General features: G+C 42.7%; 1 protein-coding gene across 2 annotated transcripts; it reads right to left on the reverse strand.

Annotated features, from left to right (window-relative positions):
* Window positions 1–1,478: 1,478 nt before the first annotated feature.
* Window positions 1,479–20,999, reverse strand: Sdhaf2 (succinate dehydrogenase complex assembly factor 2). Of its 2 annotated transcripts, none has more exons than XM_034488979.2 (4): window positions 20,859–20,999; window positions 14,658–14,875; window positions 14,467–14,576; window positions 1,479–2,971 (listed from the first exon to the last, which is right to left on the reverse strand). In XM_034488979.2, the coding sequence occupies exons 1-4, from the start codon at window positions 20,892–20,894 to the stop codon at window positions 2,841–2,843; spliced, it is 495 nt and encodes a 164-aa protein (XP_034344870.1). In that variant the 5' UTR covers window positions 20,895–20,999; the 3' UTR covers window positions 1,479–2,840. The 2 variants fall into 2 exon arrangements, with proteins under 2 accessions (XP_034344870.1, XP_076773314.1); XM_076917199.1 differs by lacking the exon at window positions 1,479–2,971 and adding an exon at window positions 10,048–10,118.
* Window positions 21,000–21,013: the final 14 nt, after the last annotated feature.

The following is a 21,013-nucleotide window of genomic DNA, read 5'->3' on the forward strand; positions in this document are numbered from 1 at the left end:
TCCTTCCCCACTGATGCTTAAAAATGTAAGCCAGGTTATGCCACCGTCACCTTAGCTGAAGCTGAATAAACTGGCTGGATGTGCTCCGAGCCATTAAGAGGTACCTCTCTAATGGCAGCCACAAGAGACACTCAGTTGTCATGAGAAGCCTAGGTGCAACCTCAACAATGAAGAACTGAGGGGAAGGAAGCAGCCTTGACCTGGTTTGATGTGTCTGGAGGAGCCTGTATGAGGGGACTCACAGGGTAGGTCAGACGCTCATGTGCCCAGCACAGGCTCTGAATGAGGTCACTGAGCAGCAACATGTCAAACCAAGAACAATGAGTCTAGTTGCTGCTTCTCGTGGGTCCTGGGAAGCTGCTGGCCTTGGCGATATGTTTATTAATTTTTTTGGAAATGCATTGTGGCCGGCCTAGTTTTACTTAATGTCTAATAAAAGAAAAAACTGTTTACATAGCACCCTTGGGCTTGACACTGAGCAGCTGAAGTTAGCAAAATCCTTCACTTTCAAAGATGACACAAGCCAGCAGCCTGGAAGGAAAACAATTCCTTTAGAAGCATGCCATTCCCAGGTGCAAGCTGAACACTATGTGAAATAAGATGAAATGAGGGTAAGAAGGGATCAGAACTGAGGTGCATACTTGGCTTCTGGGGTTTGTTGTATAACATGCCTAGGATAAATGGGAAAGGTACTACGCAATTCCTGTGCACTCCTTACAGTCCAGATGCTTCTATATATAAACCATGTCTGATTAGCACCCCCACCACCCCTAGGACATCAGAAGCCCAAAGTTCTAGCATCTCTGTAAGCTCCTGCTTTTACTCCATAGGTCTCATTCCTATCCCTTGCTTAAGTGAGTGCTAAACTTTTCCATCAAAGGACTTGTCACCAGGGTAGGTTTTTTTTCCTTCCACTTTGCATTCTAGTAAGGCACTCTGTGGTTATTTTAATAGGCTCAGCCTTCTGCCTTTCAGATGAGACTGCCCTGCATGTATATGTGCAGCTGATGATAGGCAATCTGTTAGAAGACAGGCTCAAGTCTCAGGGTGAGGCTTTGAACAAAGGCTCCTGTCTTCCTATGCTATCGCAGGTGCTAGATGACCTCCAGTGTTCCCTATTACAGCTTTTAGCAATCTTGAGACTTAAGTGATTATCCTCCTTAGTTAGAAACCAACGCCAATAAGTTTATCTAGCAGCTAAGCAATAAAGCAAACACTTGAACTTATAACTGCCATGCTATATTGGTTCTTCTTACCAGAGCTACAATGGGGGCCTGGTGTTTCTGGGTGGAATCTCCTCACTTTGGGAAGTAGCTGGTGGCCTCCTACCCACCATAGAGCAATACAGAGTGGTCTTAGAACTGTCATTCTTGCCTTCAATTGTCCAGAAGTGATGGTTGCTACTACATGCTAACAGAGAAGCCATGCTGTCTAGCAGAAAGTTCATGAGCTTTGGATGTAGATCAAATAATAATATATTCCAGCTTTCATCTTTTTATTTACTTTTTTATGATTTTTTTTATGTTCATTGGTGTTTTGCCTGCATCTCTGTCTGTGTCAGATCCTCTGAAACTGGAATTACAGACAGGTGTGAGCTGCTTTGTGGGTGCTCAGAATTGAACCTAAGTCCTCTAGAAGAACAGCCAGCCAGTGCTCTTAACTGCTGAGCCATCTCTCCAGCCCCAAATCCTGGCTTTTCCATCATGGATATATTATTGACTCCTTCCAAGGCAATCTCTTGTCCATCAACAGGCCCAATGCTATGTGTCTGTTTACTGAAGGCTGGTTCTCCTCTTCCCTCTCTGGCCAGGAACTTTCCTGTTTTCCTATAGCTCTTGTAGTTAACCATCCAAGCCTCTCAGTTCTGGCCTGCTCTCTCTAGCCAACATTTTCACATACCAGCCAGAGTGACTGCCTCTTCTCAGCTAAGGACAGAGCTCCTGCAGAAAGAATACCTTCAGGAATGCACAGCCCTCCTAGCTACTTCATTCTAACAGTGTGGTCCATGCTGGCCTCAATTCTTAGTGTTGTTCCTACCTCAGTCCTCCAAGAGCTAGGATTACAAGCATGACCTGTAACACACAGTTAATATGTTACTTCTTATGTGTCATTATTATTTGATCAACTAAAATAATTTGAAGGGATGTCAGAATGAGGGGAAAGTTTGCCACAATGCCACAAAGTCAGAAAACTTATGACCATAAGCTTGTAAAACCCCATTACAAGCACGACTATAGGTTGCACAGAAACAGACAAAAATGAAGATCATGGTGAGGGTTGGAGAACTGTCAATTTTCTTCTCTTGATAGTCTTCAGTATTCAGCTATCTTTCAGTTTAAAACGTGTATGTTGCGAAAATTTGATGAAGATGTTGACTTAAGCAGTATGCCCACAATATTCCTGCTTTGGTGCCCTCATTCAGCTTGCTGTGCCTTTGATGGGCTCACTTCAGGAGCTTGGATCGACAGTCTTTGGTAAAAGAACTATCTATTAGGTTAGAAGAGGGCAGTTTTATCTTAACAAAGCCCAGAGTGGAGGAGGATGGGGTCAGCTCTTCCTTCAGCAGCAGTGTCTTTTGTACTGTTGGGGCTGAGGCAGCGGAATGGCTTCCCTATAGTGCCCTCTTGTGGCACACCTGCAGCACAGCACATAGCAGCCAGGTAAGGGGTCTGAACAGTGCTGCTGTACAGACAAGCACAGGTTAGAATGAGTCATCTAACACATTACATGTCTGTCCTGGGAGAAGTTCAAGTGTCTAAAGAGAAGCAGGAGGCCAAGGTCAGTGCCAGAAGCAGTTTCTATCCATATACTGACCACCGTGACAGGCAGTCGCATCCAGTTTAATGAGGCTTTTCAAAGAGATATTCCAGATCTGGGGCACGCAGTCTCTGCTCCTTGTTTTTGTTTTTGGCGAATTCTCTCAGTAGTTCCATCACTTCATTTTCAAATATTTCTGGGGCTGGTTTTGCTTCTGCAACAGAAGGGTGGACAAAAAGAATTGTGCACAGTCAATGTTCAAGTAAAAGATATGGAGCTACGAAGCTGCATACAGGGCTCTGCCTATAGTCTCAGCACTTCTATGAGGCTAAGGCAGGAAGATTACTGCAAGTTCAAGACCAGTCTGGGCCTGAGTGAGTTCCAGGCTAGCCTGGGCAAGAGTCAAACCCTATCTCAAAAAAACAAAAAACAAACAAACAAACAAACAAAAAACTGGGTCTGGACAGATGGCTCAGCTATTATGACTTGTTGCTCTTGAAGAGGATCAGAGATCTCTTCCTAACACCTACATAGGACTGCTTACAATTACCTTTAACTCCAATTCCAGGAGATCCCATGCCCTCTTCTGGCCACCTACATATATATCAATAAAAATAAAAAGTAAGCCTTCAGGGCCAGTTCAAAGGCTCAATGGATAGACCCTTGCCACCATGCCTGATAACCTGAGTTCAATCCCTGAATCCACATGGTAGAAACCCACAAGAAATCCTCTGAACACACACACACACACACACACACACACACACACACACACACTGGTACAATATAAAAATAGTATTTTAAAGAAAAAGTAAATCAGCGGGGCAGTGGTGGCGCACGCCTTCAATCCCAGCACTTGGGAGGCAGAGGCAGGCAGATTTCTGAGTTCGAGGCCAGCCTGGTTTACAAAGTGAGTTCCAGGACAGCTAGGGCTACACAGAGAAACCCTGTCTCAAAAACCAAAAGAAAAAAAGAAAGAAAAAGTAAATCTTTTTTTAAATATAAAAGCAAGCAAAAACAAAAAGCAAGCTGAAATTTTGACAATGACCAAGAACCACAAATGGATAAATAGACCATGGACCATCTCTGTTCTTCCTCCAAATACTCTAGGCTATATACCAGGGTTGGCAAACTATATTGGTCTATATTTGTAAATAGCTTTGTTAGTACGGCTGCTCTCATTTGCTTGCATTAAGATCCAGGCTACTTTGCATTATAATGGCAGAACTGAGGGATCATAACAGAGCTCATGTGGCCTTAAGATTAAAATATTTACTATCTGGTCCATAAGGAACAAATCTGATGACCCTTGACTTGTACAATCCTGGCTGTCCTGTTTGGTTTTGCATTTGGCCTCAGTTGTCTTTTGGGTACACTGAGGAGTTTCCCCCTTATCTGTGATTTTACCATCCACAATATCATTTACCTTGGGTCCTCTACAGTTTAACAAAATACAAAATTCCAGAAATAGTGAGTTTTATTTAAACAATTTGTCAAAGCTTGATAAAATGTTAGACATCTTGCTCTTTCTGTCGTGCGTATGACTCATCCTTATCCATGTACGCACACCGTGTATGCTACTCGTGTATGACTCACTTAGACACCTCTGTTTGGGGAATACAGTGAATGTATAAGTATTGCAAGCTTATGTTTAAGTAACCACAGTTTTCATTTTTGTTTGCTGATTGTTTTTGAGACAAAGTTTCTCTGTGCAACCCTGGCTGTCCTGGAACTCAGAGATCTGCTTGCCTCTGCCTCCTGAGTGCTGAGATTAAAGGTGTGAGCCATCACTGACTGGTTAGTTATTTTTTGAGACAGGGTCTCACTAAGTAGCTCTGGTGATCCTGGAATCCACTAGGTAGACCAGGCTAGCCTCAAACTCACAGAGATCCACCTGCCTCTGCCTTCTGAGTGCTGAGATTAAAGGTGGATAACCATACTCTTTTTAATCAATAACAGACCCAAAGCAGAAGAGTGCAAAGAAGATGCTGGGGCACAGATATGACAGACAGGTTGACTCTGGTGCTGTGTAGCAGGTAACACTGCAGAGTACATACATGGGAAAAGCACGGACTACATGGGCTCAGTATCATCTAGTTTTAGGAATCCACTGAGGATTCTGGAATAAAGTCCCTGCAAATAAAGGGAGACTACAGTAATGCGTTTCCTTTTATTCTTTCATGTTTTGAGGGCTCCATTTCCAGCCCTCCCATTCTAAGCTAGAAACTCTCTGAAACAAAAGCTCCGCTTCTTCTCTTCATCAGTTAGAAATCCTCGGTTGCAAATGATAAAAACTAACTACTGTAAACTTAAGCCAATGGGAATTTCTGGGAAGAAATGAGAGGCCCAAAGAATGAACATAATTTGCAGAATGAGATGTTAGTAGACAGGCAACAGGGCTACAAGACAAAAGCAAGAACGCCACTCTTGTCTCGTGGTAGGAGTTCAGCAGTGATCATCACTTTCAACCTCTCTTTCTACCCTAGAGATAGTTATCCAAGATGCCAATTACAAGCAAAGCCTCCCACCAGCAAAATATAGGTGACAGTCTCCAGAGGACTAAAAAATGCTAAAAAGAATCCCTTCGAACTTTGACAGATTCTGTCTGCCCAGAGCCCAGTACCCAGTGAGTGTTCTGGGTGTTTTGTGATTTGGGGGATTTAAATTTTTTTTTTCCTTGGGCTGGAGAGATGGCTCAGTGGTTAAGAGCACTGACTGCTCTTCCAGAGGTCCTGAGCTCAATTCCCAGCAACCACAGGGTGGCTCACAACCATCTGCAATGAGATCTGATGCCCTCTTCTGGTGTGACTGAAGACAACAACAATGTACTCATATACATTAAATGAATAAGTAAATCTATAAAACAATTCTTTTCTTAGTATTTATTTTTGTGTATGAGTGTTTTGCCTGCAGGTATTTATGTGTACCATGTACATGACTGGTGCCAGTGAAGACCAAAAGGAAGCATCAGATCTCCAGTAACTGAAATTTGAGTTGTTTGTGAGCAACCATGTGAGTGCTTTGGGTTTTCTTCAAGAAGAGCCCCTATTTTACTTTTTAAAACTGTACGTGTATGTGTGTATGTGTGTGTGTGTGTGTGTGTGTGTGTGTGTGTGTGTATGAGAGAGAGCCCGGGCACGCTGTAATATGGCTGTGGAGTTAGGTCTCTCTTCCCATAGTGTTTCTGTGCTGGATGTTCTAAGCTGGTTGGCCTATCAGCTTCCAGAGTATTTGCTATAATAGTGCCAGCATTACAGATATGTACCACTTGGATTGTAGGCCTATAATTCTAGTATAAAAGTAAGTAGATCTCTGTGGGCTCAAGGCCACCCTAGCCACATAGTGAATGCCAGGCCAGCCATAGCAGCATGAGACCCTGTCTCGCCAAAAAAAAAAAAAAAAAAAAAAAAAAATCACATTCCATTGTATGAGCTCTTTACTTGAGTGTTAGCACATACCTATTAATCACAGCACTGGCAAAACTGAGGCAGAAGGATCGAGACTTTAAAACCAACGTCAGGTCAAGAGGAGCTTGCCTATAATCCCAGAACTCTGGAGTAGAGGTAGGCAAATCTTTGTGAGTTCCAGGACATCCAGGGCTAAACAGACCCTGTCTCAAAAGGAATGGGGTGAAAGGCAGAAAGGAGGGGGGAAGGGGAATGGAAGGGGAAAAGGGGGAGGGGGAGAGAGAAACATTTGAAGCCAGCCTAGGATACACAAAGAAAACTCAACTCAAAAAGCTAACAAAGGGCTCAGGAAATGTCCCAGTAAGTAAAGCACTAGACATGCAAGCATGAAGGCCTGCATGAGAATGTCCAGAACTCACATATAGGAAGGCATGCAAGTACACATATGCAATCCCAGTGCTCCTGTTCCTCCACCAAGACAAGAGAATGCCTGGAAGCACCTAGCAAACTCCGCACAGCTGTTTGCTGTTTGAATTCCATCCCCAAAACTCATGTTAAGGTAAAAGAGAACTTCATACTCAGACCTCCACAGGTGCACTGCATAGGATACACACACTGCCTGCCTGCCTGCCTGCCTGTCTCTCTCTCTCTCTCTCTCTCTCTCTCTCTCTCTCTCTCTCTCTCTCTCTCACACACACACACACACACACATGCACATACTCCAATTTTTTTAAAGCAAACAAACAAAAAATGTGATGTTGGGCCTAGAGAGATGGCTCTGCAGCTAAAAGCATACACTGCTGTTCCGCAGGACCCAAGTTTGATCCCAGCACCTGTATCAGATGGCTCACAACCACGTGTACTCCTCCAGGACTCCAGGGGGTCCCAAGCCTTTGGCCTCCACTGACACCTGTACCCACATGTAGCATACACACACACACACACACACACACACACACACACACACGATGATGATAAATAAAATAAACCTAGAAGGAGGGAAATTACAACAAGAAAGCAAAAAATAAACAGACTCAGGGATAACTTGTGTTAGGACTCCCAGTAAGAACCCAAAGTAATTATGACTAATATCAAAAGCTCTGGTGGAAAAAGCAGGCAAAATATAAGAACAGATGAATTCCAGCAGGGAGCTAGAAAGTCTAAATGTCATAAAAATGCTAAAAATAAAATCACAGCAGCAGCAATGCAAAATGACTTCAAGGGGCTCATTGTGACATCTGACACAATTCAAGAATCCATGAAAGACAGGCCAAGAGATGTTGCCAAATACAAAGGACCCAAAATGATTTACAAAGAGAAAACCACAGAGAACAGATGACAGGAACTGTGGACACAAGTTGTTCAAAGTGCAATCCGAATTACAAAAGGAAAAGGGAACATGAAGAAGGCTGAAGAATCTTCCAGTAATAATCAAAGCCATAAAAATCTTAAGAACCCCAAACAGGATAAATACCAAAACTAAGGCCTAGGCATACTGCTACTGTTAGGATGGGGACTGTTCCTGCAAGGACAATGTCCCCAATGTATACCCAGCGTGGTGCTATTGGAAGGTAGTGGAAATTTTGGGGACAGAGAAAGTCTTCCAGTTATTGGAGATATGTTCTTAAAGGAAGTAACAGTATCCAGTCCCTCCCTTTCCTACCCCTCAACACACCTGACACATGCTTCCTGGCCTTGGAATCAACATTGCTCATCATGGGCTTGCTGCATCACGCACTGCCTCACCTACATACCTCAGCTTTACCAGTACTGAAGCCTGTCACCTAGTGACTGAACTCCCCAAAACTGTGAGCCAAACTACCCTTTTCTAAACTGGCATGATGGCCTGTGTCTGTAATTCCAGCTACTCAGGAGGCTGAGACAGGAGGCTTGATGGAGGCTTAGGAGTTTGGGGTCAGCCTGGGCAGCACAGTATAATCTCATCGCTTAAAGTTTTAAAATAGCTTTTTAATTTTGGATTTGTTTATTTATTTTACGGTGTGAGTATTTTGCTTGTGTGTGTACGTATACCACATGAGCCTACAAGTAGACGCCAGAAGTCCCTGAACTGGAATTACATGCTGATAGCCTGGCAAAGAAGAACACATTCATAAGCCGCTGGAAAACAAACAAACCAACTGATGAGCTTTCAGTTTTCTGCCTAAGGCAGAGAATTCAAAGCAGCCAATTTGTGCTACAAGTAATAGTAAGGAAAGTTACTTAATAGTAAGGAAAGTTCTGCAGAGGCATTATGGTGGAATAGGAACAGAGATTTAGATAAAGAAACAACCATCTCCAGAAAGGGCCAAAATTAATGAGAGTTGATTTTTTCCCCCTTTACTGCCCACAGTAAAACAGGAGAAATGTTTTTTAGGCTTAAAGTAAAAAGAATGGCAGCAGTATAAGAGCTGAGGGCAGGGCAGGGCAGGGCAGGGCAGGGCAGGGCAGGGCAGGGCAGGGCAGGGCAGGGCAGGGCAGGGCAGGGCAGGGCAGGGCAGGGCAGGGCAGGGCAGGGCAGGGCAGGGCAGGGCAGGGCAGGGCAGGGCAGGGGTGGTACACCCTGTTATCCAGGCCTCACATTATACATGAGGTTCATGTGTCCTGCAGGCAGACTCTGATTAATTATAACCATACATACTGTGAACCCATGGGCAATCATTAAAAACCTTTAAGGACATAAATAAGCCAGGAGTGGCAATACCCTCCCCCCCACACACACACATATGCACACAAACAAGGGAGAAAGAGACAAAGAACAGATGGAAGAAACAGTCAAAAATGGGAGAGTGCAAACACATTGAGAATCAGTAAATGTGAAAGATCTAAACACATTAGTGAAAAACAGAGACTGTCAGATTGGGTAAAATGAAAGAGCATGTATTCTGTCTACAGAAAAACTCAATGTAGATATAAAGACAAAAGCAGTTTGTGATTTTATAACATAAGTACTCTAGCTGGTAATGGAAGAGGAAGTCAGACAGATGTAAAGTACGAGGAAAGACAGCCGCTCCCGAGGCAGAGAGCTATGGAGCAAGGCCCTCAAAAGCTGAAAGACACTGCTGGCAGGTCAGTTAGGGAAGTCAGCCCCCCAATGTCAAGAAAACAAATTCTCAGAAGAATATGTCAACGATCTTAGAAGTAGATGCTTCCCTGAGTCTCCAGATGGAAACACAGAACACCTGACTCACTGACATCAGAATGTGAGAGCTGGGCGGAGCTTCTGACCCACACAACTTTGAGCCAAGAAACTGATGTAGCTGCAAGTTTAGTAAACTTAAAAACTTGGTAATTTTTTTACAAAGCAAGAGGAAAACAATCTGAACAGAAAGGTACACACTAGGCAATAACTAATTAAAAGAAAACTGAAGACCCAGCAAGCTGGCTTAGTTAATCACAGAGCTTGCCCTCAAACCCTAGACCCTGAATTCAATCCCTGGAACCTACAAGGTGAAAGCAAAGAATCAACTCCCATAAGTTATCTTCTGACTTCCACATGTACACTGTGGAATGCAGGTGCTCCTCCTTTGCAAACACAAAAATAAATAATTAATAAATAGGTAAATAAATAATAAATATAAAAATCCCAGACATTTTTGCACCTAACACCTGACCCTTGAAAATATAAAGCAAAGGTCGAGGGAAGGGAAGAGGATTACTGAATTCTCAGGCAATCCACAATTATAGCAGATTCCAATGTTCCTCTTCCGGTAACTGACAGAACAAGCCCTCAGAAAATGAAAACCATGAAAATCTCAACACCATCAACCACCTTGTCCTAGCCAACGCTTACAGAATGCTCTGCCCAGAAGAACAGAAGACACACTTTCTGTGTCTTACATGGAATATCTGCCAAGGTACTTGTACTTCAGGCCCGAAAGCAAACTTAAATTCTGGCAACTTACCAAATAGTTAAACATGGGCTGAACAGAGTCATGAGAAAAATTATAAAATAATCTGAAATGCAAAATGTCATGACAATGAAACATAAATGAAAATGTAAAAATATGTAACAGGAAATTAAAACAGTGCTTACAGAAGAGATTTCAACTTGTAGGTCACATCAGATATTTATATTACAACTCATAACAGTAGCAAAATTACAGTTATGAAGTAGCAATTAAGTAATTATATGGTCAGGGTCACCACAACATGAGCAACTGTATTAAAGGGTCACAGCATTAAGAAGATTGAGAACCATTGGCTTAGAGAGACCAAATGGTTACGGTGGGAAAGAAGGTTTCTGATGAAACTTTAGCTCTTACTTTAAACAACTAGGAAACGCCAATCACACTTGAGACACAAAGAACATGAGGAAAAACAGAAACCACTGGAACTGAAAACTGAAAGCAACACAAAATACCAATAAAATAAAAGGCAAGCCCTCTGAAAGAGAAAATGAAATTGATGGCAACTTCTGGGTATACTGATCAAGAAAAAAATGAGGGAGGAAAAAATACAAATTACCAATAATAGATATAAAAGATATACTTTACTATTTATTTGGGGAGGATGGTGAGACAGAGTCTCACTATGTAGTTCTGACTGTTCAAGAACTTACTATGTAGACCAAGCTGGCCTCGAACTCACAGAGATCTACCTGCCTTGCCTCCCAAGTATTGTGGTTAGAGATGTGTACCTATACCTATATACCTGGCTTATTATTTATTCTTAGTAAGTATGTGGGTACATAATGGGAAGGAACACAAATGCCACAGCATGCATGTGGAGGCCAGAGGACAGGTCACCAGGCCACTGATTGAGGCATACTACAGGTCCAGGAAAGGAGCCATTGCAAATAAAACCGTATCTACATACCTGACAACTTAGATGAAATGACAAATATTCTGAAAGACAAATGACTGAATCCCACCCCAAAGGAAATACTCATAATCATTCAGTATCTACTAAAAAAATACTGGTTTCATAGTTTAAAATATCCAGGAGAGAAAACCAGTAGTCCAGATAACATTATTAGCAAATCGTACCACATATTTATAGAAGAAATGACATCAATTCTGCATATATTTTTCCAGAAAATGGATGAGGAAAGAGCACTTCACAACCTATGTGATCAAAACCAAATGACAACTTATGAAATATTATATACCAATACACAGGGAGACAAAAAGTTCTTGAATTGTTAACAAATCAAAACTCTCCAGTTTCATTTTGGGATAGAAAGCTAGTACAGGATTTGAAAGTCAAATAACTTATATTAATAAATGTGGGTTGGAGAGTCCCTTCACCAAAGACAAGGAGTGAAGAAGGTAGCATTCAAACTTCCCAAGGGTGGAGGCAATCAACACCCCTACTCATCTATGGCATCTCTGAACCACAACCAACATGGCAGGTAACTGTGAGAGTGCAATAATGGCATGCAGAACTCAGCAATGACCAACCGTCCTCTAACTGGACTGAAGAGCTGCTCAGCAAGAGGGAAACCATGCTTGGTGCTAAAAACCTAGCCAACTACTCAGGGGAAGTGAAACCAGAGATCTTGGGAAAAAACCTACAACCGCCACTGCACTAAACAAGCATAATCCCTAACTACATTCTAAATATTCATCCTTATACCGCAGAAAGAGTAGTTCTCACCCTCACCAGGGAAAATTTCTCTTTGCAACAGAGACCATTAGAAAACCACAATTGATTAAAATGCAGTTGTGGAGCCCAGTCCCAACTAATTCAGCTATAACACAACTCCTACACCTCAGATTCAGGGATCACTGAGGAAGAAGGGACAGAATAGTTTTAACAGTCAGAGGACCAAGAAGTTTGCTATTAGATTATATCTTCTAGCAATGTCAGATAGTACACCCTTGAAGTCTCACCAGCAAGACTGTCACATTGACATGACAATGTGTCCCTTCATACCTTGTCCCTGGCAATCACTGGTATCTATTGTCCCTGTTGTTTTGTCTTTCCCAAAATATTATAGAAATAGGAGCACACAGGAGGTGCTCCCTGAGTCTTAGTATAATAAGTGAAAACTAGGGGCTAGGCTCAGTAGTTAAGAACACTAGCTGCTCTTCCAGAGGACCCACATGGCAGCTCACTAACGTCTGCAACTACAGTTCCAGGAGATTTGACACCTTCACATAGACATATATGCAAACAAAACACCACTGTACATAAAATAAAAATAATTTTAAAAAAAGTAGAAATTATGGCCAGCTGCCTGTTTTTGTAGTGGTTTAAAAGTGAAAATTGAATTTTATTTTTTATTTTGAGACAGGGTCTCTTAGTTGGCCTAGAATTCCCTATGTAGAGCAGACTGGCCTCAAACTCAGAGATCAGCCTACCTCTGCTTCCCAAGCACTGGAATTAAAGGTATATGCCACCATGCCCAGCAAGAATGATCTTTAAATGGTTGAGGGGGAAAAGTCAAAAGAATAGTACTTCATGATTGGAAAGTATATGAAGTTCAAATCTAGTGTCCATGAGCGACATCTATTGGAATATAGGCACAGTCCTTTGTAGACCCGCTATCTGTGGTCGATTGCATGCTACAGATGAAGTTATAGAGTTATGAGAGACCATATATATGGCCTGCAGTAGCAAAAATATTTACTGTCTGGCCCATATGGATAAACTGTGGCATAAAAGTGAACATACTCAAGAATCTGATGATTCTTCTGGGTATTTATTCAAAGAAGACCTGAAATCTGTTTACAAAATTGGTACACAAATGTTTACAGAGGCTTTAGTCATAACTGTCTACAACTGGAAACCCTAAAATCCCTTTACTGGTCAATGGATAAATTGTATAATCCACACACTGGAATATTATTCAACAATACTCAAGAACAAAGTATTGACAAAAGCAATAAAGGTCAATCTCAAATGTCTTATACTAAAGCCAGAATTAAACTTGTTCTACAAAGGGCCAAAGAGTAAATACTTAAGATTTTCTGGGTTTTCAAATAACCAAATAAGCATCTAGACTCCTATATTCTAAGAAAAGATTTACTTTATCTTTAAATTGACTGTGTGTCTCTGCATATGAGTGTACAAGTCCATAAAAGGCCAGAGGCTTTGGCTTCTCTGAAGCTGGAGTTACAGCCAGTTATGAGAAGGCAGTCTTAATACACAGCTTAAGATGGACACTACACTAACATGAAACTGTTTAAATCACAGAGAACTCAGGAAGCTGAAGAGCTAATCTTCATAATGCCTGTGGGCTCCAATTCAAAAACACTTGATTTATCTGCAGACTCCTGTTCCTACTTCCTTAAACTTTCCCTTTAAGGGCCCCTCACTGGCCCCCAGTATCAAGGTAAAATTTGGATGAACCCTCCATCTTTTCATTAAGCTGACTTTTAGAATAAAAAATGATTATCCTAGCTAAGCATGGTAACACATTCTGTATGTCCAACACTCTGTAAACCCAGCCCTGAGGAGGCTGGAATAAAAGGATCATGAGTTCAAAACCAGCCTGACCCAAACAGTGAGTCACTGTCTCAAAACAAACCAAGTGCCTAGCCACTCATCCCAGCATTTTTGGGGGGGGGGGGGGGGGCGCGCTTGGGAGACAGAAGCAGGCAGATCCCTGTGAATTCAAGGCCAGCTTGGGCTTTAGGGTAAGATTCTGTCTCAAAAGACTAAACAACCCAATCTTTACTTTGACACCTTGTCTCTCAACTCAACTGGCTTGTCCTGCAGGACAAGTGTACCCAGCACACTTAACTGGGTTTCCAACCTATTCCTCAACCTTCCCTTTGACCCTGGGACTTCACATGCTTTCCTACTACATTTCCTTTCACCTAAGTTACACTGGACTCCAGTTCTTCATAAAAACCTTAACTCGGAGCAGAAAAGGCTTTGGTGCAAGGCCTGATGTCCTCCATTCAATCCCTGGGACCCACACACTGAAAAGGAGAAAAACAACCCCTCTAAGTTGTTCTCTGTCCTCAAAACTCATGCACATGTATGCTCACTTAGACACGAATACAAAATAAAGAAATTAATTTAAAAAAAATTTAAAATAAACAACTGATTAAACAAATTTTGCACATTCTGGAAAAATTTGAAGTGTTTGGGTTTGGTGTCTATTATATGAATAAAAAGGATGAAAACAGGGCCTAACTTAGTGGTACAGGTCTTTAATTCCGATACTCAGGAGGCAGAGGCAGGCAGATTCTTGTGATTTCAGGGGTAGCCTGGTCTACATAGAGTCCCAGGACAGCCAGGGTTATACAGAAAGTCCCAGTTTAAAAGAAGAATACACTTGCTAAGATGCTACTTTAGACTCAATAGACTTGTTATCCTACTATCCCAAGATGCAGCTCTTCATGTGACATACCTGTGGCCCAGTAGTAAATATCCCAGTCATTGCTAGGCTCATTAATCAGGCGATCGTAGAGGTTCAGCTGCTTCTCTGTCATGTTGTGCAGATATTCTTTAGCAAAGAGGCTAAATTAGAAGGAAAATGAGGTTGACAAGACTGCCTTGTCAAAGAGAAATAGTGACAGCCAGAGCCTTCCTCCCTCCTACCTGAGCAGGATGCAGTTCTCCAGCATCCCCCTCTTCCTGCTCTCATAGAGCAAGCGGGCTCTTTTGGTTTCTATGGATTCATCAGTTCTCTCCTGCCACGGAGGCAAAGGGATTTCAATCATGTCTTTTTGAGAATCTGTTGGGCTGTCACCTCTGTAGAAGCGTCTGAATGATGTCACACTAAGCAAAGGAGACAGCAAACTGTGCTTTGACAGTACCTGAAACAAACAAATCACAAACATCTTTATAAGACAATGATTACTATTACTGTTATTTAATCAACACATAAGGTGCTAAATGCATTAGATCTCACTAAGTCCTGCTGGTTTTGGTTCCTTTACAGAAAAAAAAAAAAAAAAAAAAAAAAAAACGAAAACCAATAAATCTAAGGCTTAAAGAGGATAGTCATCAAAACACCACAGATACATGCTCCTAAATTAGGAAACACCTCCCTCTAGACAGAAAACAGAATAAGTATTCCAGATGTGTGTTAACCAGTCTTTCCAGAAACTATCACAGCAGAAACACTGTTTCCTTTTGCACTCCTTTAAAACTGTCCAGCAGTTGTATTCTAGCCACTCGCCTGTGAAATCCAGAGAAGACCTACATCTCATAAAGACTCTTGTAGTGAGAATTTTGTTTCTTTGAAAAAACACAGAAATATATGGGAACATGTTTTCACTTTAATCCCAGATGTAGGATACAGGGCTGCTTTAGATTGTCTGCAACAGTTATGATTTCTCCAAGTGTATGATGCTTCGAATTCTGGGGACTTTTCAGAGGGTATATAAAGGCTAGAACCCTGAGAAGCAGGGTTGGTTGCTGTTTGTTAAGTAGTCTGTGTGAAAAAAATAAACAACAAGAAGAAATTAGGTACTCTGACTTCAAAGATCAAACTTGCCCCAAGAAACTCAATGCCCCTAATTGACAGGAAGTAGCCTAGCAATGTTTTCCCCTTCCCCTCTATCCTTTTCTCTCCCAGCTAGTGTTGGGGGTTGAAAGGGTGGAAGAAAAGGGATGGAGAAAGGTAGAAGAAAAAAGAACCCACAAAGTAGCCAAAAGCTTGGCTGCGAGTGGTGCCAACCACGGGCTAGGGAGAATGGGAAATTTGATTTCAAATGGCATAGAGAAAATGGCAGGGGACAAAGGAATGAATATTTCTTTTCAATACACCAGCCAAAAAAATTACTGTAGCTTCTTTCACTGGGATATCACCCACTTTGCTCCCAGAGGGGATTATTTTCTGGTTTTTCTTCTTCCTATATATTCCGTTTCAAAAAAAAAAAAAAAAAAAAAAAAAAAAAATGGGAGAATGCTATACAACTGGAAAAACTGGAGGTAGAGGCAGAAGCTCTTGGGAGGCGGAGGAGCACCAGAAAAGGGAGAACAAAAAGACTCAGAGCATGACCTCAGAGCATGACTGAGCATGAGAGCGGGATGTTCCCCTGGGAGGAAAGAGGGAAACTGCTGGAAGGCAGATCCAGGCCCTGCCTGGCAACGTACTTTTGGTTTTTCCAAAGCCCTAGGCAGGTCAAAAAGCTGGGTGGGTAGCCAGGGGGAGAAGGCTATGCAGGGCAACAGGGTCAAAGAAAAGATGAAACAACCTGTTTCAAGAAAGGGTTAATCTTGAGCTAACTGTGTCATGAGAGTTAAAGGAGAGATGACCCTAGGTTACAAGGTCGTTACCATCAGTTTTCTCAGTAGTACACCATATGCCTGCTAACTGAGTGGAACAAGGTTATGACAAGACAGGATGGCATCCTATAGAAATGATATATCTAACACATTTTAAAGAGGCCATGATTTCACATGGGAATCTATCTACTTGTTTTTTTATCCTTTTTTCTCTCCTTTCTCGTGTCAGGGGGTTGAACGGGTAGAAGAGGGGAAGAGAAAGATAAAAACAAACAAACAAACAAAACAAACCCACAAAGTAGCAAAAGACAGCTTCAGACTCCAAACCTAAGAAGGTTATATAAACTCTAAGATATATAGAAAAGGACTGGGTGATAACTTAGTAGGTAAAGTGCTTGCTGTGCAAGCATGAGGACTGGAGTTCAGGTCCCCAGAACCACATAAAACCCATGGCTGGGAATGACATCATGCATATATAACCCCAGCACAGGTGGATCCCAGAGGCTTGTTGGTCAGCAGATCTAGCCAAAACAGAGACTCTGTCTGCCTCAAGAAATAAAGTGAAAATAAAGGAAGACACTTGATACTGACTTTTGGCTTCCACATATAAAAATAGGCAAGCACTTCCCAACCTTCCCTTCCCTCTCTCTCACACACATGCATCTCTCTCTCTCTCTCTCTCTCTCTCTCTCTCTCTCTCTCTCTCTCACACACACACACACACACACACACACACACACACACACAATAAGGTGGTAATGTCAGCAAGATGACAGAATAGGAAGATCCACATCCTCCTTGCCACCAAATCCTTCCAAGAAAGCACAGCATGTGAGAAATACAATAGTAATGCACATTAGAGTTAGAATTAACCTTATAGTTAGGCTTAGAACAAGAAAAGTGTGAGGGAGGATGTCTTAGTCAAGGTTTCTATTCCTGCACAAACACCATGACCAAGAAGCAAGTTGGGGAGGAAAGGGTTTATTCAGCTTACACTTCCACGCTGCTGTTCATCACCAAAGGAAGTCAGGACAGGAACTCATACAGGGTAGGAACTTGGAGGCAGGAGCTGATGCAGAGGCTATGGAGGGATGTTACTTACTGGCTTGCTTCCCCCTGACTTGCTCAGCTTGCTTTCTTATAGAACCCAAGACTACCTACCAGGCCAGGGATGGCACCACCCACAATGGGCCTACCCTTGATCACTAATTGAGAAAATGGCTTACAGCTGGGTCACAAGGAGGCATTTCCTTGAGGGAGGCTCCTTTCTCTGTGATAACTCCAGCTTGTGTCAAGTTGGAGTACAGAGAGTATAAGTATCTGTAACTTCAGCAACAGCAACTTTAGTAAGTGCTTTAGAAAGCACAAACAAATGAAGATACTGACTCAACAATTCACAGAGCCATTCCCTCTGTGAGAAGTCTGGAAAAGTGGCTCCTGCTTTCCAGATTAGTGCAAAACCAGCTGCACTGAAGCCAAGAGGAAAGGCTGTGGATTGCACATGCCACAGCCCTATCTTCCCCCAAATCCTCGGCGCACAAGATGGTGGGGAGAATGTCTCAGTACCAGGCTTCTACCCAAGAGGGAAAGGTAAGACTCCTGGAATATCATCCAGACAGCTTCTGCTTTGGCTGAATCTAAGTGCTACAGGGAAGGGCACTTTTCTGTAGCTGCAGCAGGCAGAGGTGATGGTTTGTACCAGCAGCATCCACTTGCCATGGTCCCCATCCTGCCTGACTGCAGAATGAAAAAACAAAAACCCCCACAACTCCCAGCTTTTCCTTGGGGATACAGAACTGGGGTATCCAGCTAAAGCTCCTGCTTCTAGAGGCTGCCTGTGGAGCTGGGTATTGTCTCTCTTGTCTCAGAGCAACAACAGGACACAGCCCGTTCCAGATGCTTAGGGACCATGGAGACCAGGAGAGCTACTTAGTTTTGGTGCAGAGGACCACAGCAGATAAAGCAAGATAAAATCTAGTATTGTTTAGGAGCCTCTTCCCCATGGCTCAAGCAAAAGTCGAATGTATGGTTAATGTTCTGGAACATGGGGGTTGGCACTGCCTAAGGGACTGGCTGGTTTTTGTTTTAAACAATTTGCAACACTAACACAGCCGGCATACTCTAACAAGTCCAGTAGCCACTGAGAATAAAAAAGCAGAGTAACCAGCTGGGCATAGTGCCTCATGCCTGTAATCCAAGCACTTGAGAGGCTAGAGCAGGACTAGTACAAAGCTGAGGGGCTACAGTACCTGAAAAACAGGGAAGGAAGGAGGGAGGAAATACTGAACAACTTAGGAGTGTTTACAAAGAAACTATAGCATTGTAGAAACAGTGACACTAGGGAGAGTTACTTATTATGAACTGATAGAGGAGGGTAATGGTGCTTGCTGCCAAGCCTGGGGACCTGAGTTCTATCCCCAGAACACAGATTGACAGAGACACAGACAGACAGACAGACAGACAGACACACACACACACACACCAACTTTTTAAAAAACAAAAGAAATAATGACTGAAACATCCAAAATTTGGGAAAAGAAATGGACATTCAGATTCAAGAAGCCCAAAAGATCTCAAGTATCACAAACCTAAGAAGTCCAGACTAAGGCATAAATTGTCTAGTAAGTCAGAAATGTGCAGGTATAAAGAAAGACCACATGAGGGCACAATGGAAGAGTGGCTATCTGCAAGTCATAGAGTGAGACCACTAGAGAAAACATCTGTGCTACCATCTTCATCCTGGAATCCTGGCCTCCAGAGCTTTGAGAATATAAATTTCTATTGTAAGGCAGCTCCAATAAATGAATACAGCATGCTGTGAAAATTCAGTCTCCTAAGCCACACACAGCCTAAGCATTCTGGCCCAGCATCTCTAAGAAAAAGCACTTGAAAATTCACTTTTAAAACATCTATATGTGTGCAAGATGGGTGCATGTGTAGAGGTCAGAGGCACACCTCAGGTGTCAGTTCTTGCCCTCCATGTTTTTTTGAGACAGTCTCTGTTGTTCTCGCAGTGTGTGCCAGTCTAACTGGCCTGTGAACTTCCAGGGATTCTCTTGTCTCAAGTCCCATCTCTTCATAGCAGCATATGGGCTGGTCCTGAACCAGCTAAAGAACCAAGGATGACCTTACACTTCTCATCCTCCTGCCACCAACTTCAGAGTGCTAGAAGTATAGGCACGAATGCCATACTCTGTTGTGTGTGACGCCAAAGATCAAACCCAGGGTTTCCATGCATGACAGGTGTCATGTAGCAATTTCCTCCAAGATAAAATCCTCTTCCTCCTCTGCCTCCTCCTTCCCTTTTCTCCTTCTTCTTCTTATGTAGCTCTAGCTGGCCTGAAACTTGACATCTAGATCAGGTTGGTCTTGAACTCAGAGACCCTCCTGCTTCTGCCTTATGCTACCATGCCCATCCAATACACAGGATGCTCTAAAGAAAGGTAATAAATACACCCTACAGGGATGCTCCTTAAGCTCAGGAAGCAAACAACTCAAAGGCTTTGGAAAGTCTCTAAAACGAACCAGCTATACAAGGTCACTCCCTTCCCGAATATAACTTCAGTGGGTATCTGTACAAACACACACACACTCCACCCTCCTCTGGCCTTCATGGGCACCCACACACATAGTATGCATAAACTTACAAAGGCACATAAACATATGTACATATTTTTAATCTAAAAAAAAAGAAGAAACAAAAATGAGGTTGCGGAACATGCAAGACTCTGGGTTTGGCGCTTAGCACAAACAACAAAATTGTCACATGAGATATTGAGATAAAGAATATTATATAGTATTAAGGACTTAGCAGTAAAGTATAATAATCATAAATACATGTGGATCTAATAGAGCACTCAAATATATGAAAGAGACACTGACAGAACTGAAGGGGGAGAAAACAACAGATTTTAATGCCACACTTTAAAGAACATCCAGATGGGGGAATCAATACTAGACAACCAGAACGATACTAATTTAAGTATATCTGAGATATACAGCCATTCACACAAGAGATCATACAAGATGAATATGCCCAGGAGATTACAAGTTGGCACAAAACATGTCTTGATAAGTTTAAGATAAACCACACCAACTAGCTTTCAACACTACTGGAATAAAACCGGAAAATTCTCAAACATGCAGACATTTAAAAACAAAAATGAGACAGAAGAATTGTGAGTTTGAGGCCAGCCTGAGTAACAAATTAAAACCGGCTTTTTAAAAAAAGGGAGACGGGAGACCGCACTCAAGAAAAGCTAGAAGGCTTTCGAATGGAGGTTCGGTAACTGTTCCTGGGGACATAAGTGAGATATGCGTTGAGTCTCGCACGGTGACTGGCCACTTAACCACATGTTACCCAGTATTCTCACTCGAGCACACTGTGGGCTCAGTAAAGAACAGAAAATGACTTGCATGTTCAGCGCTGGTATGCGCCTCGCCTTGAGGGGACCTTCCCTGGTCTGTGGGGTAGGTGAACTCTCCCTACAGTCTCCACGGCACAGAGGAGGACGAAACAGTCCTAGCTGCCGCCCGCCCCGAACCCTAAAACTTCGGCTCTCTCACCCGCGCCAGCGTCGGGATCAAGGTGACCACCGCCATTTCTCCCTATAGCACAGGAAGCTGGCAACCGGGCCACTTCCGGGAATTCCGGGCGGTCGAGCTGAGGACTTCACCAGTGGAGTTGGACCCCAAGCCGGAAGACGCTTCCTAGCGTATGG

This window comes from Arvicanthis niloticus, chromosome 1, assembly GCF_011762505.2.
Source record: "Arvicanthis niloticus isolate mArvNil1 chromosome 1, mArvNil1.pat.X, whole genome shotgun sequence".
Lineage (NCBI taxonomy): Eukaryota > Metazoa > Chordata > Mammalia > Rodentia > Muridae > Arvicanthis > Arvicanthis niloticus.

Coding starts and splice junctions, on each gene's coding strand:
- Sdhaf2 (XM_034488979.2), bottom strand. CDS start 20,894: ATGGCGGTGGTCACCTTGATCCCGACGCTGGCGCGG. Junction 14,876..20,858: donor TGATCCCGACGCTGGCGCGG/GTGAGAGAGCCG, acceptor TGTTTGTTTCAG/GTACTGTCAAAGCACAGTTT. Junction 14,577..14,657: donor GAGAACTGCATCCTGCTCAG/GTAGGAGGGAGG, acceptor CTTCTAATTTAG/CCTCTTTGCTAAAGAATATC.